Source organism: Spea bombifrons, chromosome 2, assembly GCF_027358695.1.
Source record: "Spea bombifrons isolate aSpeBom1 chromosome 2, aSpeBom1.2.pri, whole genome shotgun sequence".
Lineage (NCBI taxonomy): Eukaryota > Metazoa > Chordata > Amphibia > Anura > Pelobatidae > Spea > Spea bombifrons.
Window position 1 is genome coordinate 135,081,130 of NC_071088.1, and position 16,592 is coordinate 135,097,721.

At 45.9% G+C, this 16,592-nt stretch overlaps 1 protein-coding gene across 1 annotated transcript in view; it reads right to left on the reverse strand.

Annotated features, from left to right (window-relative positions):
• Positions 1-4,965: 4,965 nt before the first annotated feature.
• The window catches only part of CLPB (caseinolytic mitochondrial matrix peptidase chaperone subunit B), a 37,488-nt gene continuing 25,861 nt past the window's right edge, over positions 4,966-16,592 (reverse strand). The window contains exons 8-16 of the mRNA XM_053456606.1: positions 15,744-15,821; positions 14,581-14,636; positions 13,906-13,950; positions 13,516-13,677; positions 12,503-12,659; positions 11,993-12,066; positions 8,763-8,882; positions 6,657-6,761; positions 4,966-5,272 (exon numbers count right to left, since the gene is read on the reverse strand). Coding sequence (XP_053312581.1) covers positions 5,021-5,272; positions 6,657-6,761; positions 8,763-8,882; positions 11,993-12,066; positions 12,503-12,659; positions 13,516-13,677; positions 13,906-13,950; positions 14,581-14,636; positions 15,744-15,821 — 1,049 coding nt within the window. The 3' untranslated portion in view covers positions 4,966-5,020. The remainder of the gene's footprint in view (positions 5,273-6,656; positions 6,762-8,762; positions 8,883-11,992; positions 12,067-12,502; positions 12,660-13,515; positions 13,678-13,905; positions 13,951-14,580; positions 14,637-15,743; positions 15,822-16,592) is intronic.

Sequence of the window (16,592 nt, forward strand, 5' to 3'; positions counted from 1 at the left end):
GAGTGCATTGCATACAACAACAGAACCATCGCTTGGCGTCTGTGGCTCAAGAGCTTACGATCTACCTTTCTTTACAGGGGAGTTGATATGAAGTCTGACAGGACTACAGTGCTGGGTGGGTGAATGCAGAGCTCACCCCCTGGCACAGAAAGGGTTAAGGGGTTCTGGCTACGCGAGCCCACTCCTGTATAACACGCAGCAGCGAAATAAGAGGGGGATTTATTTGTCTCGCTGCCCTCAGCCTTTGTCTGTCTCTGCAGAGCATGCCGGGCCCGCGCTCGGTGCAGCCTGCCCCCCCCCGTAATCGAATTATCGCCCCCCGCGCGGGGCGAAGGGCCGACGCTAATTGAATTGCTCCCGTCACAGGCTGACGTTTCTCCCCCTCTGGATCCTGCCGGCTTTATTGTTTCTGGGGCGGACGGGGCTGCCGCATTTATTTGATCTGTCACAAGGAGCCCTCTAACCCTGCGCTGTTTGCTTTAAGGCACACCGGCTCCTTCCCGGAACGCAATTAAAAACAAATAAAACAATCTGGAACCCGCTATTGCTAATTTATATATTCCGGCTGCGCACAAACACATTCCATGCTAGAACACCATGGAAGCGCCTATACGTGGCCATGTATATGTGCTACATACATATACAGTATATATATATATATATATATAACCCATTGTACAGCGCTACGGAATCTGATGGTGCTATATAAAACAAATACTACTAATAATATATATATATATATATATATATATATATAGCGGCCCACATCGGTCGAGGGTCCTCTTTGAGGATGTAGGGGAGTCGGACTCAGACCCCCCCCAAGTCTCCAACGTAAATGTTTTTTTGTTGCCTTAAAGGGCCAGCGCCGCCTCGTTATCCCCAGTCCGGCCCACGTGTGTTGCCATATCAGCAGAAAACACTTTTGAGACGTTTCTGTGTCTTGGCACCACGTGAGACGTGCATCGGTTTAACCGTATTTTGTGCATCACTTTTACTCAAAGAAACGATGTGGGGAAAAAACGTTAAATGCATCCTTCGTCGTCAACACTAAGAAATCGTAGTAACCGGTAAAATCAGCTATTTAAAAAGTGACTTATATTAAAAATATTTACGTATGATCAGAAAGTATTTAAAAAAAGAATGTTTTTCGGGCATTTTCTGATGAGACACCTCGGCGGGATTCCCCGTGACGTCATCGCCTCCTCATTGCAGGATCGCGGAGAGGACGTCATGGGAAGCTCCGCCATTTTGGGGGAAGTTTGCTGGGAGGTTTTGTCTGTGGAGATGCAGTCTAAGAAAGAAGAGAACAACTATTAGGTAGTGAGACATTCAGAGAGCGTGAGAGAGAGGGAGCTTTTTGCTTAGTTTTCGTCCGTTTCATGGGGGGTCTGGCCTCGTTTTTGGGGCAAATTTGTACGAATTAACAAACTCGTCAAATTCCATCAAATTTGCAATTCCTACCAATCTTAATGCACACGCCTATTAAAATAGTAATTTTTTGAGTCAGCCCATTTAGAAAGTTCCCGGTTTCCCCATCTCTCACCTACCGCGCCGTTACTTAACGGAATCCGATCCAGATGGACCCCCGTACTTTGGGGAAGACGGTGATCTCCCTGTCGTGTGAACAGAGAAGAAAGAACGTTATTGTATAGAAATAATATGTATTTTGGGTGTAGTTCCCATTAATCGCATTAGGCCCGAGCGTATTCCAGGCTGGGGCCGACTCATTTGCCTAAACTGGTGGCGGAGAGCTGCAGCTGGGGCGCACACCCGGCACGGCGCGGGAATTAGCATTGTAATGCAATTTGGGGTCTTTAACTGGTGAATCGGAGGCTCAGCAGGACACCTGAACTCAGGCAGGGGAAGAAAAGACACCGAAGAGATTGATGGGGGGGGATCAGCTGATTCTGCTGCATGAGTTTGGTCCCCGCTATATATTGGGTGGAACATATAAAACCAATCATTTTAAAATGACGCGCACACACACACACCGCTAGATTGTAAGCCTGCGAGCCGGGCCGTCGCTACGTAACGTACCAACCATATGAACTGTGAGCAGCGCTACGGAAAGTGTTGGCGCTATATGAAAAAATATAATAATAATGTATGCGTTACAGAGACATATATATATATATATATATACTCCGCCATGTTTGGGATTCCTCCGCAGACTCAGTGCCGTCTATGTAATTATATATCCCCTTCGCATGGAGCGCCATCATACACCGTAGTGCTGTACAATACGTATATATATTTCAGTGAGTAGCGCGGGTATTTAGATACCTTTCCAAATTACTGATGCTCTTATCTGACTGCCATGCTATAACCCCCCCCCCCAACCAGTATCCCTATACACATCTATACGTTATGTATCCGGGGACCTCCTGTGCTTTATCATCATTAAAATGAGGACGTTCTGCCGCAAGGATCTGAGCGGAAGCCGATTAGCACGGGAGGCGGCAGATCATACAATTATTTATAAAAATACATAATTACAATAAATAGCAATATAGATGAAATAAAATTATTTTATGAAACTCTGCATTACTGTATTGTACAGCACGTTAGACTCATGGAGAAGACTTTTTAGGTAGTTTAGGTGGATAAACCCCCCCGGAGAATCACGCCTTTACATATCAATACAGAAACCGCTTTCTGTTAAGACAGTGGGAAGGTTTTTTGTTTTTTTTATATTCCAAAAACTTAATCCAATTTATTTTCACTTTTTATTTAAAACTTTTTTCATTTTTTGAGAGATCCCTCGGTCTCGCAGATCTCTCTGGTTCAAAAAGGGAACATTTTCCTACTCTTTGATCTCCCTGCCTGCCGACCAAATAGCGATCGGGGCTCTGCAGCCACGCTTTCCATCTCATACATTGTGTGATCAGCAGCTCTCCAAATATCATATCATACATTGTGTAATCAGCAGCTCTCCATATAGCATATCATATCATATGTTGTGTGATCAGCAGCTCTCCATATATCATATCATAAGTTGTCTGGTCAGCAGCTCTCCATATTTCATATCATACGTTGTGTGATCAGCAGCTCTCCATATATCATATCATACGTTGTGTGATCAGCAGCTCTCCATATATCATATCATACGTTGTGTGATCAGCAGCTCTCCATATATCATATCATACGTTGTGCGATCAGCAGCACGGGGACCATCTAGGACCTCCGCAGGGTCTGTACAGGCTGATACTTGTATGGACAGTGCGGGAAGGCATGACCCTAAACAAAGTTCTGGGCATTTAAATCCCTCTCCATGTAACGGCGTGCTTTCACTGTGTTTGTCAGCGTAGCGCCAGTGACCCGTGAGATCATTAGGGGGCCGCATTAGTTAGCCTGTGAGTTGAGCCCCAATGGCACCTTTCATTAACTTATATCATAAAGACTGCCAAGAATGTCTGTGGATAAGGCATAGTAAAAGTTGACATAAGCACACAATGGGCTGCGCCAACCCGGCCCTAACCCGAGAGTAATGTGGCCCTCGGCAGTTCATAATTCATACGCTAAAATGTTTGAGTTCACCTTTCAGAAGTCAGTAGCGCCCCCACTCTTCATGTAGATACAAAGTTTTGGACATTCCTGCACGGCCGGGGTCCTAAATACCCCTCCGCTCGCAGACAACTAACCCCACAGTGCATCGGTTATCAGAAAGTATGAAATATTCTGATACGAGAAAAGCTACATGCGCCGGATTAGGATATTTTTGTAGAACGCGTGCACCTGTTTCCTTTCAGCCCCGACGTGAATGAGATACCCCGGATTCCCACCCGGCAGGAATTCCTGGGGGTCAGACCCCTGGGTTACAGATGTGAAGCCCTTTTCAGCTTTTAGGGGAGGTCTCGGGCTTTAACAATGTAGGAGGGCAACTTGGGCTCTTCCCGCTCGGACTCTTTAGAATGTTAACGCGTGTTAACAAAGCCTCCTCCGGGATACATGTGTATGGAATGAGCCGATGACAGGGGATGGATCTCCTGGGTCCTTCCCTTATTCTCTTCCCCCCTTGTCCTACATTTCTGACGCATTTCTCCCGTCAAATGTCTGGCATTGCGATGCTTCGTCGTCCATTCAGCTTTTGACAGCAGACATTGTGATCCAGGCATTCAGTAACTGGTGTTTACAGACATTCCGGGACCATACTCCGGGATAAAAGGTCCTGGCCTCCATGTGAATTCACCTGGCTCAGCGGCCATGTGTAATGGTGACAGGCTCCCCGAGCAAACATTTGGTGGTGGTCCTTCCTATATAGGCCTTTACAAATAATACCCCCTGACTGGCGAACGGATTATCAATTTTATTTTATCTCGTGCATCTTAAACAGATCTGAAGACCCTCTACAAATGTTGATGTTCTGAAGACCTCAACTGTCTCATCTCCAGATACATTCTGGTTACACCCTGCCTGGATCCTTTTAAACATCCCCTTTCTGCAATAGTGTGGATAGCGCAGTTTCTTGTCTGATAAAGGGGTTTTTGACCTCGATATGACTGGCCCACAGCGGACGTTTGCCTGCCGGGCATTCCTTTTGCCCTGAGGAAAAGCTTTGTGTCTGATTTTTAAGGATTTACCCTTTATTGGCCTTAATAACTAAAAGCATCACAAACCCGTTCATGTAATAAAATAGGAATTATATAGGAATGGGTGCCGTGTAAACGATAAATGGTGTTTATAACGTTATACGAGGGGCTGGAACCCGTGATGCCATCTCGTATGTTCAGGTCCAGTTTCCTTGCGCTGGTTATGATGTCACTATACTCTGTCATAACATCCCATTTCTCCAGGCGGACGTTACAAGCGAGCGTCCTCAATAAATTAACAATCACCGGGAGCCTGGGGTCCACTCCTCGGATTCGCTCCCCGGACTAAGCCGCTATTAAGGAGACGGATTTGCGGTGAATTCACGTCCAGTCCTCCCGATCACCTGTCAGACCGGGATGGGCAGGCCCTGGCGGCCCCCGGCAAACCCAGTGAAAACTAACTTTTTTGGGGTCTTTTTTTTATTTTGGGTTCAGAAAGCCATGTCCTCCGGAGACAGCGGCTCCTGAATGTCCAGCTTGCGGCTCTTGCTGCCCTGCTCCACGATCTCTAGGCGCAGTCTGGGTCCCTTTCTGTTGGCGTCTCTCTCTTCCCTGTCCGGTCCCGCTGTCTCGTTCAGCAGATGTCTGTCTGAATCCTCCACGGCGATCCTTAAAGTGCATCCCCGAGGCAGCAGGTCCTGCTCGTACGCAGCCGCTAACTGGTTAACAACGCGCCTCTCCACCTGCCGGAGGACCAAGCCATCGTCAGTACAGCCCATCGACATGCCCTTCCCAACACATTACAAATACGTGATATTTAATAACAATAAAAATGGGAATTCCTACCTTCCTATTTTTTTATATTTTTACAATTTACAAAATAAAAAACATTACCCTCCACTTCAAGAAACGCGTCAAACCGAGCCTTTATTTCTGCTTCTATGGAGAGTAGAAAACAGAGAGGCACGGATTCTGACATCTTCATTCTTAGGATCGCCTGCGTGTACTGAGCCAGACCACAATACTGCATTAGATTCACTCAGCCTACTGCTCGGCAGCCAATCGTAGAAAATTATTTAAAAGCAGAAAAAAAAAATCTGATATTTTCTCTTTGCAGTCTTAAAAACGATATAGTATTGTATGTCTGATACACTAACAATCACCCTAAAGGGAGTATTCAGTTATTCAGATTCTTTGGAATAATAAGTGTGGTCAGTAATACAGTAATACCCCCCCCACACCCCAGCGCTGTATACAGTAATATAACCCCCCAGCGATGTATACAGTAATATACCCTCCCCCACAGTGCTGTATACAGTAATATAACCCCCCAGCGCTGTATACAGTAATATACCCTCCCCCCCAGCGCTGTATACAGTAATATAACCCCCCAGCGCTGTATACAGTAATATAACCCCCCAGCGCTGTATACAGTAATATAACCCCCAGCGCTGTATACAGTAATATAACCCCCAGCACTGTATACAGTAACATAACCCCCAGCGCTGTATACAGTAATATAACCCCCCAGCGCTGTATACAGTAATATACCCTCCCCCACAGTGCTGTATATAGTAATTTCGGTTGGTGAAAAAAACCTGGTTTTATCTCATTTTGTTCCAATAAACTTCCTTTATCTGCAGACCTGGAGCCGCCATTGCTGTCAGTCATGTGATATTTTGGGTGTCTTTCCTGGCTCAAACACCGCACTGAGCTGATGCTTTATGGCGATGCTAATGAAGTCCGTTCCTCCATAGACTTTCATTAGTCAGTGTGTCCGGCTGGGTGATTAAGACCGAGCCATTCTATTGTTTCCCACAGGCAGTATGATAAGGAGTCGGGGGGTTTGTCTAGTAGATTGGGGCTCAGATAACAGAGCGAGGCTGATATGATATACTTAGGATATAGATTTTTTCACACCCGGGAAGATGCATGCAGTGTCTGACGGCTCTTAGTCTTATTATTTTCCCGTCACTGTTGTTTTTTCCCTTCTTTTTGCCCCTGCGACCGCACGCTATGTGTCCACTTAGATCAAAAAGGGTTCTTTTTGCCCCCTGTGGGGTGACCGGTCTGGGACCGGACACGGAAGGAACACGGCAATCATCTGAGAGCCCCCGCTCCGCTCACCTCGTGTTTGATGGAGCGGGCTCCGTAGTGCACGTTGTATCCGTCTGCCAGGACATCCATCACCTCCCGGTCCCAAAGCAGGGTGATATCGTGCCTCTGTTTGGCCTGGGGGGGGGGATAAAAGACGGACGGAATGAAGACTCACTTCCTTCAGAATAAACAACGGGTTAAAAAAAGCATTACGCTTACAGAGACATTGTCAAAACTATACATTTATCAGAAAAAAATATTTTGTGTCCTCAGAGTTCACTATGCATTGTAACAGGGGCCATCCCTGGCTAATTTCTCTGGCCTTGTATAATGTATAGATCAGCCATTGATTTACATATGCATTATACAGGGCCAGCCAAGCTTTTCGGGGAAAAAAACGCTCACTGGGGTTGGTCGTTCATGATGAAGATGAAAGTGCAGCTCTCTGCTTAGTGAATAAATCCCTATGACTGTAAGAGCAAACAGACGCCCGTGCAGCTTACTCCCCACCAAGAAACCCCTACTCTGGGGCAGATAAACTGGGCGAGCAGCCATTAACCTTACGAATACCAGGGAGGACCCCAGCAAAATACACCCTTCTCTCTCCCGGTGCGCCGGGGGTTAAGGCAGCCGCGTAGGTGCAGACAATCGCTTGCCTGTTTGTTGTGTGGAGGCCGCGCTGTGCGGGGGTCCATCCTCTGTGCGGGGGTCCGTCCTCTGTGTGCGACTCATACAACAGGCTATTCTCTGCTAATGAGTCTGCGGATATCCCCGAGGTCACCGCGAGCGCAGCAGCCCTGGAGTCAGACGCCTGCGTCCGCTCAGTAATGACCACCGGGGGTTCACCCATAATTGTCTTCACTCTTAACCTTTCCGAGGGGGTCCAGCCATCCAGGAACCTGCCCAAAATAGCAAACCCCCCCCTCACAAAACACTGCAGCCGCTGTGTCCAAGAGCTTGCAATCTAGCGGGAAGTATACCTTCCTGGGGGCTACTAGTTGCCAGCGGTTATAAATCACTTTAATGGCTGGCCCATAACATGCCCTCCTAGTTTTGTACAGGGTGGGGTAATAGAATTATTCCCTCTTTGGAATAACACAATAGATTTATTGAGCGTTTTATTTGTCGCGCTCCAAGTTTTACTGCCCTCCCCGTAAAAGCCCAACCTGAAACAAAATGCCATCTAACCCCACAAAGGCACCGCGGTCCTTTATACGACGTGAGAGACGTTACGTTATCGAGTCGAATGCACGGCTCTGATTATCTATTTAGAAAGAAGCTCGATACGGAACTTCGGCCCCCGGTTACATTAACCTGTCTCTGTCCAGGGAAGCCGCCCCGTGTAACGTTCTGTTCTGAAATGGTCTGTAAAACCGGCGGCTCCCGCGTTCTGGCTGCCCGTGCGCGGCCGGGCCGACGGGCACGTTCTGGCCTTGGGATAAAGCACGGGGGAACATTTTTAACCAATTCCGGAGCAATTCTGTGTTAAGGAGCACCGAGCGGGAGCCACAAAAGCCTCATTCTTTGAGACGCGCCGCTTGGATAATAAAGAGGTTTTAGTAAGTGCCCGCCGTACGGCTCCCGCCTCGGGGTATTCCTTCCAGCTGCCCTCTGACTGCAAGCCGCAGACCGGTCATTATCCGGGCCTGGCTTTCCGGTTGCCATGGAAACCTTAGTTTTGGGTCAGTTGAAACCAGGCCTTGCGGGATCTCTCCTCCGTCCCTTAACCTCGCAGCCGAACGGAGGCTTATAAGGCATTAAAAGCCTCTCTGCTGCCCGCGGGACTGCGCGACGTTATAAACCGGTATATTAACGGACGCCCCGAGATCTCAGCGCCATTTGTGTGGAGAAAAAAAAAAAAGAAAAACGGGACAGAATGGATGGCCCAAATAACTCGTAACTGTACTTAAATTCTATGTTTGGAACTTAATGCACAACACAGCGACACCTGGCATCATTCTTATCATTTAATTAAGAATATTGTGCGGATATTGTCTCAATATATATTAAAACGTGCCGTTCAGAGCTCGGTCACGGACCTCCTTGCTTATGTTGCCCGGGTCGAGGTCTTCTACTCATTGACATAATAACCTTATTGCTAAGGTGGGGTGTAGCATTAAAGGGGAATGACTTTACCTTCTTGGCCCACGTGGTGAGCTCTTTAGTGACCAGTTGGAACAGCTCTGACCGGCAGAAGGGCAAGAAATAGACAATTTCATTGATCCTTCCCAGAAACTCATCCCTCCGGAAGTGAGCCTGCAAGAGAGAAGCCAGGAAGATGAGACGCGCCGTGTGGGGAACAGAAGAAGCCATTGTAGGTGCGGATCCATATCGTGAGACTTCAAACGTAAACCAGGACACCGGAACAATCCTTTCGCAGGCAGCCCTGGTCACCAAACACATGTGGTTTCCACCTGAACAAAGAGTACCCGGGTCGCACAGCTTGGGTGCCAACATTGAGCAGTGATGGAACCCTGAACGTTGTTAAAAACCAGTTTATAGGATGTTTCTGATCCCTACTGATCAGACAGCTTCTTCACATCTTTGGACGGTGAGAGCTTTGGGTCAAGGTACCTTTGGCTATTTTCCTAATATCAAAACCATTTGAGCATGGACAATGAGCCAGAGATCCACTCAACAACAAGTAGAGTATGGGGGGAACATCTGGCTGAAGGCCCTGCCGAATGGGCAAGTTTAGGTATAAAGAACATGAAATGTCTGGGCAAATGGACATCTCCTGGACCTCCTGATCTTTGGATGGATGAGATCAAACATTACAGTTACGACTTATTTTGCAACTTGTGGTTGGATAAAACTGGAATGATGGCCAACTAAAGGTGAGGGGGGCATTGTAGAAAAAAATAAATTAAACGCCTTTAGCCATTTATTTAGGAAGAAATAATAAACGTCAAGCGACCGTATAGCAACTTTACATTTTAAATCCATATTTTTTGATCCGAAATAGGTTTTTAAATCTAGAGCGGAAAGATGTCTTTTGTGGTCAGAGCTTTATGGCGGAGAAGCCACCTTCTCCTCATCTCCCTCTTTTGCTCCTGCCGACGAGGAGACCTCGGCCCTCGCTTCCTCTCGTTCAATTTCATCACAGGCCAGTAATTCCATCAAGAACCCTGCTGCCTGCTTTGAACCTACGAGAGAGCGATCCCAGGGGCTGATGACATCAGCCGCAGATGTCTCCAAACCGAATTACCCGGACGCGGAGAGGAGATCTGGATTTCCTCATACCCCTTCACAGGGAGCGGCGGCTCTTCCAAGAATCCTTTGCTCCAACCGGCATTAGATCTAATTGCTGGATGTGCCACACAATGAGCGGCTACGGGGTTAAATCAAGGATATATTCGTGTATCAGATGCGAGGAAGGAAAACGAGGGGAAATCACATCAATACAAGGGGGGGTCTGCCATGCAGAGCTTGTACATGCTAGTATTTGAGGCTACTTAAAAAACATACACAGTGGCGCTGTACAAAGCGGACCTTAAGGTTCCCCCAATACCTTTAATCCAACCAGACATTGACGGCACTCCATGAGCTTCCCGTATACCATCTTTATAGAATCTTTTCTCGGTTCCAACCCATTTAGGATCTTCAGCCACATCTGCTGAATAACCATGAGGGTTTAGTACGGGATGTAAGCTCACCTGCCAAGCCAAGGCGCCCCACGAGAGGCGAGCCCTAACCGAAATGGTATCGCTAAACCAGGACAAAAAGGCAGGCTTTTCAAACCAAATATTTTTTCTAAAAAAAATAAATACTTGATTTGGAAACCCAACCATTTATTATACTAATAATATTTATACGGTTCATTTGACCCATTTCTTCATCTCCAGAAGCCTGCGTCTTTGATTATTGATTTTATAATATTTTATATTAATATTTGGTTTATATTTAGATTATTTCTATGACAACCTTGGGCAGTGTATTCTGTCATTTCCTTGCAAATAATGTTAAATAATTCTGTGCTATTTTTTAATCCTGGGTAGGATGGATCCAAGATCTCGATCAAACACATGCCCAGCGTGGGTCTGTCAGATAGAGCACGGGTTAATACCGAGTACGCGGTTCGATGAGATACCGTCCCGCAGATTAAAATGAATGCCCGTGCCCAGCGGTAAGTGAATCAATTTGGTTTCTATGAAATGCCCACTAATAGGATGCCCGGTGCATTAAGTGCTGTCCTCGGCAAGATGAACCTGGAATTAATTCCAGGTACTTTTATTACTCGGAGAAATCGGATTTAGGTCAGGAGAAGGGGAAGCCTGGGAGCCGTCCAAGCCAGCATGGTTATCAGGCGGGGAGCACCTCGGAAGCTCTCCGGCCGCATGGACCTGGAAACTTACTGGAGCCAAGAAGAAGACCGTCGCATGAAATGGATGAGAAATCCAGACGGGGTTAATGTTGGAAATGACAATTATAGCTGGAAACGGCTGATTTTTAAGGGAATCTCTTCATAGGCATAGAGAGGCCCTTTATCACTCCCATCACTCCTGTGTTCCAATGGCCCTTTATCACTCCCATCACTCCTGTGTTCCAATGGCCCTTTATCACTCCCATCACTCTTGTGTTCCAATGGCCCTTTATCACTCCCATCACTCCTGTGTTCCAATGGCCCTTTATCACTCCCATCACTCCTGTGTTCCAATGGCCCTTTATCACTCCCATCACTCCTGTGTTCCAATGGCACTTTATCACTCCCATCACTCCTGTGTTCCAATGGCACTTTATCACTCCCATCACTCCTGTGTTCCAATGGCCCTTTATCACTCCCATCACTCCTGTGTTCTAATGGCCCTTTCTCACTCCCATCACTCCTGTGTTCTAATGGCCCTTTATCACTCCCATCACTCCTGTGTTCCAATGTCCCTTTCTCACTCCCATCACTCCTGTGTTCCAATGGCCCTTTATCACTCCCATCACTCCTGTGTTCCAAGGGCCCTTTATCACTCCCATCACTCCTGTGTTCCAATGGCCCTTTATCACTCCCATCACTCCTGTGTTCCAATGGCATGATGTGTTAGCTGATACGAGTTTAAGTTTAAAAGGCTAATTGAAAAAAACCCTTTTTCAATTATGTTAAAACAGCTAAGTGACGGTAGCGTAGGGATCATGTATTAAAAGTTATTCTGGCTTTAAACAATGGTCGTATCACAGCACCAACCGAACCTCCCGGAATCTTCCTACATAACTGCTATTGAATCCAGCGGCCAATCATTTTCACCCCTGGTATAACACCTTATACCTCGGTCTTACGGGTAGGACAGCCTTACCGTGTTTCACGCTAACGCTTCTATTCTAAAGCTAACATTCCTTCACTGAATGAAGTCACGAGCCAGCCCGTCAGAGGTCCATACCTTCAGGATCGGACGAATGACGTTCTCCTTGAACTGTTTGGAGATGGTTATCTTCTCACTTATCTGGATGTCTTCTGCAAACATAAGCAGCCAAATGGGTTAGAAGTATTGCAAAACGGTCCCTATTTGTATAATTCATTACAATCTGCGCGGACGCCGGACAAGGAAAAGAATTAAGGAATAGGCGGCGTGTCTGAAGCCCCACAGATTAATCTGTTCATGAACAGGTGGACCACGGTGTCTGTGGAAGGGCTTGTAGAAGTACGTGGCCACCTAAACCTCCTAACGTTCTTCAACAGAAAGAGTTACCATGGTAACAACAATGGGAAATAGAGAACAACCAACTGAAATCTTGGCTCAATAGAAGAGAAAACATCTATTGCCCTGGTCTGTGTTGGTCTATTTACAGCCTGCTTACATTAATGTTACACGGAGAAGCTACGCAGGACACAGAAGAGTCCCACCCATATGTTCTGATTTACAGACGTGTTCCCAAATCCAGATTCCTACCAAGCTTTTCGGCCAACTTCTTCTTGTTCATCTCGTGGGCCTCCTGCCGGAGCTGGATGGCGTAACCGGCTATCTCGTCACTGCCCGCATTGCAGGTCATAATAAAGATGGCGTCCTTACACTCGATGGTCTTTCCCTTCCCGTCGGTCAGGCGGCCCTGTCAATAGATGGGTGCAATATTAAATATTCTGCATTAAAGGGACACAGCAAACTCAACACGCAATAATTCATGCTATAAAAAAAACTGGACTCTTTCTACGGGCAAGGTGACCATGGGTGCAGTGGTGGCCCTCGGCCGTATCTTCTGGCTTGGTGACAGATGGTAAAAATATAGGAGAGGAATCCTTCATGGGCGCTGAAGATTGACTTCCGTTTATTGCCCTGTTAAGCGCCCGCTCCAGGAATTGATTTCACATTTGGCGGCTGCCGCGATGATCTATGCAAGAAGGATTACTTTATTAATCCTGGGGCTGCGAGGACGGAAGACGCGGTGTAGCGAGAGGACGAGTATAAAGTTTTATTGGCAGGCGGAGGAGGGAGACGGGGCTGCGCGGCCTCGAAGGAGCGATACCGAAAAACTCATATTCTTCACGCTGTCTCTAGCGCCGGCAGAGTAATGACAACCGGGGAGCTGTAGGGTTAGCCTGCCCCACAAACATTCTGCTCGACAAACATTCTGCTCCAAATAGCACAAGATATGACGATCCAGCCTCACCTACACCAAGCCTCTATAGGTGGTCTCCTGCAGATAATAAACTACCACTCCCATAATCCCTCGGTACACTCTTTAAGTGTTTACTTGTAGACTAAATGGCTATTCTTCTTTACTGGAGCATACACCGGAGCAGGCTACTATTTCAGATTCAGGCTTAAAGTCTTCTGCTGGTCAAGGAACGGTTCCAAAAATGAGATGTTGTTTTGGGCTATTCCAGAAGACACACCAGTCGTGGTTCCTGAGGAACATCTCCTCAGAGAGGAGCGGGGCACAGATGAATTTCCGACCGTCCACTTACCTCATCGAACAGCTGAAGCATGACGGTGAGAACGTCCGGGTGGGCTTTGTCCACCTCGTCAAAGAGGACCACCGCGTTGGGGCACTGCTTCAGCTTCTTGGTCAACTGCCCGCCTTCCTCGTGGCCAACGTAGCCAGGTGGGGATCCGATGAACTTTGCCACCTAACGGAGGGGAGTAAATCGGGTGTCAAGATGAAGATATTCCATTTAATACTCTAAAGATACATTCTTCTTGCTATAGAAAACCGTCAATGTTAGACCTTCGTAACGTAAAGGGAGGTGAGGGAGCAGAAACTACCACTCTTCGGCCAACTCTCCCTTAATGAGTTAAACCACAAGGAAAAGGGGCCGAAATCTGAGCATCTGGAGCCGCAGTCCGGCTCTGCGTACCTCGTGCTTCTCCTGGAACTCTGACATGTCCAAACGGATGAAACCCTATAGAGAACACAGAGCAAGGAGAACATCAGCGTATAAAGGGGCAACGCCAAAACGGGCTGAAATTAACAAAATAAATAAACTATATTTTATTTGACTCTGATTTTCAGCCCAATGCCACATTTTTGACTTATTAACCACGAATCCGACCAGCACGGGAATCGAACATGAGAGCCAATCTGAAAAGGCCCGGGCAATCGCTAAAATACACGACGGAATACTGAATTGTATAAAGAAAATGAGGCATTCTTCTAGATGCCTCAATGAAGCCATGACCCTTAGCCATGTCATGTATTCGTATATTTTAATACAGAAACGTTAAGACAAGAGGCTATATTCTAAAACTAAAGGGTCAGAGCTTTAGATGTAGCATGAGGAAGTTTTACTTTACTGAGAGGGTAGTAGATAAGTGGAACAGCCGCTCAGCAGAAGAGGTAGAGGGTAACACACATGCATGGGATAGGCATATGGCTCCTGAATCTAAGACGAGACCGACGACTGATTAAGGTTTGAGTCTTTACAGCAGGAAGAACGGGCAGACTAGACAGGGCCGAACGGGGGCCGATCTGCTAAGGGTGTCTTTGTAGAATATGTGAGGTCAGGTGACTCCCAGCGTTACGGTTCTGTTACCTTTTTGATGTCCTTGTGCAGGTAGCGGGCGGTCTGCTTGGCCAGCTCGGTTTTACCTGGTAAGAGGGGGCAGGGAGACGGGTTAATGGCACCGGTTCGTGGGATATACCATGTCTAGCAGAAATCTGATCTACACGTGTACGTCACGTATGTGTACGCATGGAGCTCCGAGCACGAGGGGCGATATTATTTCTAAATAAAGTGCAATTTATGAAGTGACCTTCTGTGTCATTTTTATCTCCACTTTATGATGTCATTAGGGGAATAAGAATGTGTTCTTTATTTAAACAGAGGCGTAATGGTGCTGTTCCACTCTTTGGTTTTTCTATGTGCGCCTCCTATCAGTGTTGGCGTTTGTGTCATGTGACCATTTACTGTTCCTAGCAAAAAAATAAATGACTTGAGACAAAAAATGACTTGATGAAATTATTCATTTTTGGGCATTAATCAGTATTAAGAATGTTGTTTCTAAAGCTGCGTTTAGTTACACAAATGTTAAATTCAGCAGAGTGGGTGGAACAGCAGCTTTAGAGAAGGCTAATTAAGTTAATTAATTGGCAAACTTCATGCCAGGTGAGGATACCAGCCTAAATTTATCCCTATTTAACTCTTTTGGTAGAAATTATTTTAAGAGAAAAAAAAAAACCAGGACTAAATTCACAATTTCAATATAATTCCTTTTAAAGTGAATCTCATTTAAAGAAACATCTAAAAGATGCAATTTTCTTTTTTTTTTCTTTTAGCATCAGTATATTCTATAATTTTTTTTGTACTCTTTCTCACAAAAAGGGTTAATCCAAAATCTCTCGGTGAGACAGAAGATTAAGGCGTAAATATTTAAATAAAGAAATATATATTTTTTAAATTATACTGATAAATCAAGATATTATATATATATATATATATATATTTATAATTAGAGATATTTATGATATATATATTAAACTATATTTATAAATTATATATATATATATATATATATATATATATATATATATATATATACACATATATGTATATATAAATACAATTTTAATAAATAAAACCTTTCGCACTGAATACACGTCAAACATGAAAGGCCAGTTTCAATGGATAAGAAAAAATTAAAAAAATGTACTAAATGTAATTTTTTTTCTAAACACCAAGAATTTAAAGTTCTTCACCTATCCCAGAGGAGCCGAGGAAGAGGAAGACCAGGGGATGCTCTTCGTCGTACCAGCCGTTCTCCTTTCTGCGGATGGCTGCACGCAGGTGGGGGGGGTCGAGTTTTGGATCGCGACATATGGAGGGAGAAAGGAAAGAAAGAAGAAGGGTAAAAAAAAGCTTATAAATCAATGACACAAAAGCAAGTATAATTATCACTAAGTATACACAATGTTTTACTGCTCTGCTCTCACTCAGAGTCCTCGGGACCATTAGTGGGGAGTAATTCGATTAGCTGGCAGTGCCCCGAGAGGAGGCTAATCGGGTTAGCATGGATATGGAAGGCTGCCCAGAGCCCATCTCAGATAAACTTTTTCCTGGATGTGCACTCAACCGTTGCCATGGCGACCGGAGGAAAAAAAAAAGGGACGGACGCGGAGAGGAGGGCGAGCGGTGGAGGGGGGGGGGTCTAGAGGGCGAGTGATGGGGTCACTTTAAAATTCTCTTGTTAGGGATGATTTGAAAAGGGGTCTGTCGGCTGTTTGTCTCTTTTCCAGGATTCCGAAGGGCAAGGACGGAAGCCCCAAGGTCACAGTGACCTTGATCTGCTGTGTTTACCCTACAAATTACCCATTTGGAATGGAAGGTGGGGGGGGGCGTCCAGGGTTCTTCTAAAAGTGACTTTATGGCAGAATTCTACAGAATGCTACACTAAATGTTTATATTCTTGAATTTTTTAAAAAATTTTACTGAGAGGGTGCTCGATAAGTGGAACAGCCTCCCAGTAGAAGCGGTAGAGGTTACTACAGCGAGAGGATTTAAGCATGTATGGGACAGGCGCATGGCTCCTCAATATAAGATGAAGCCGG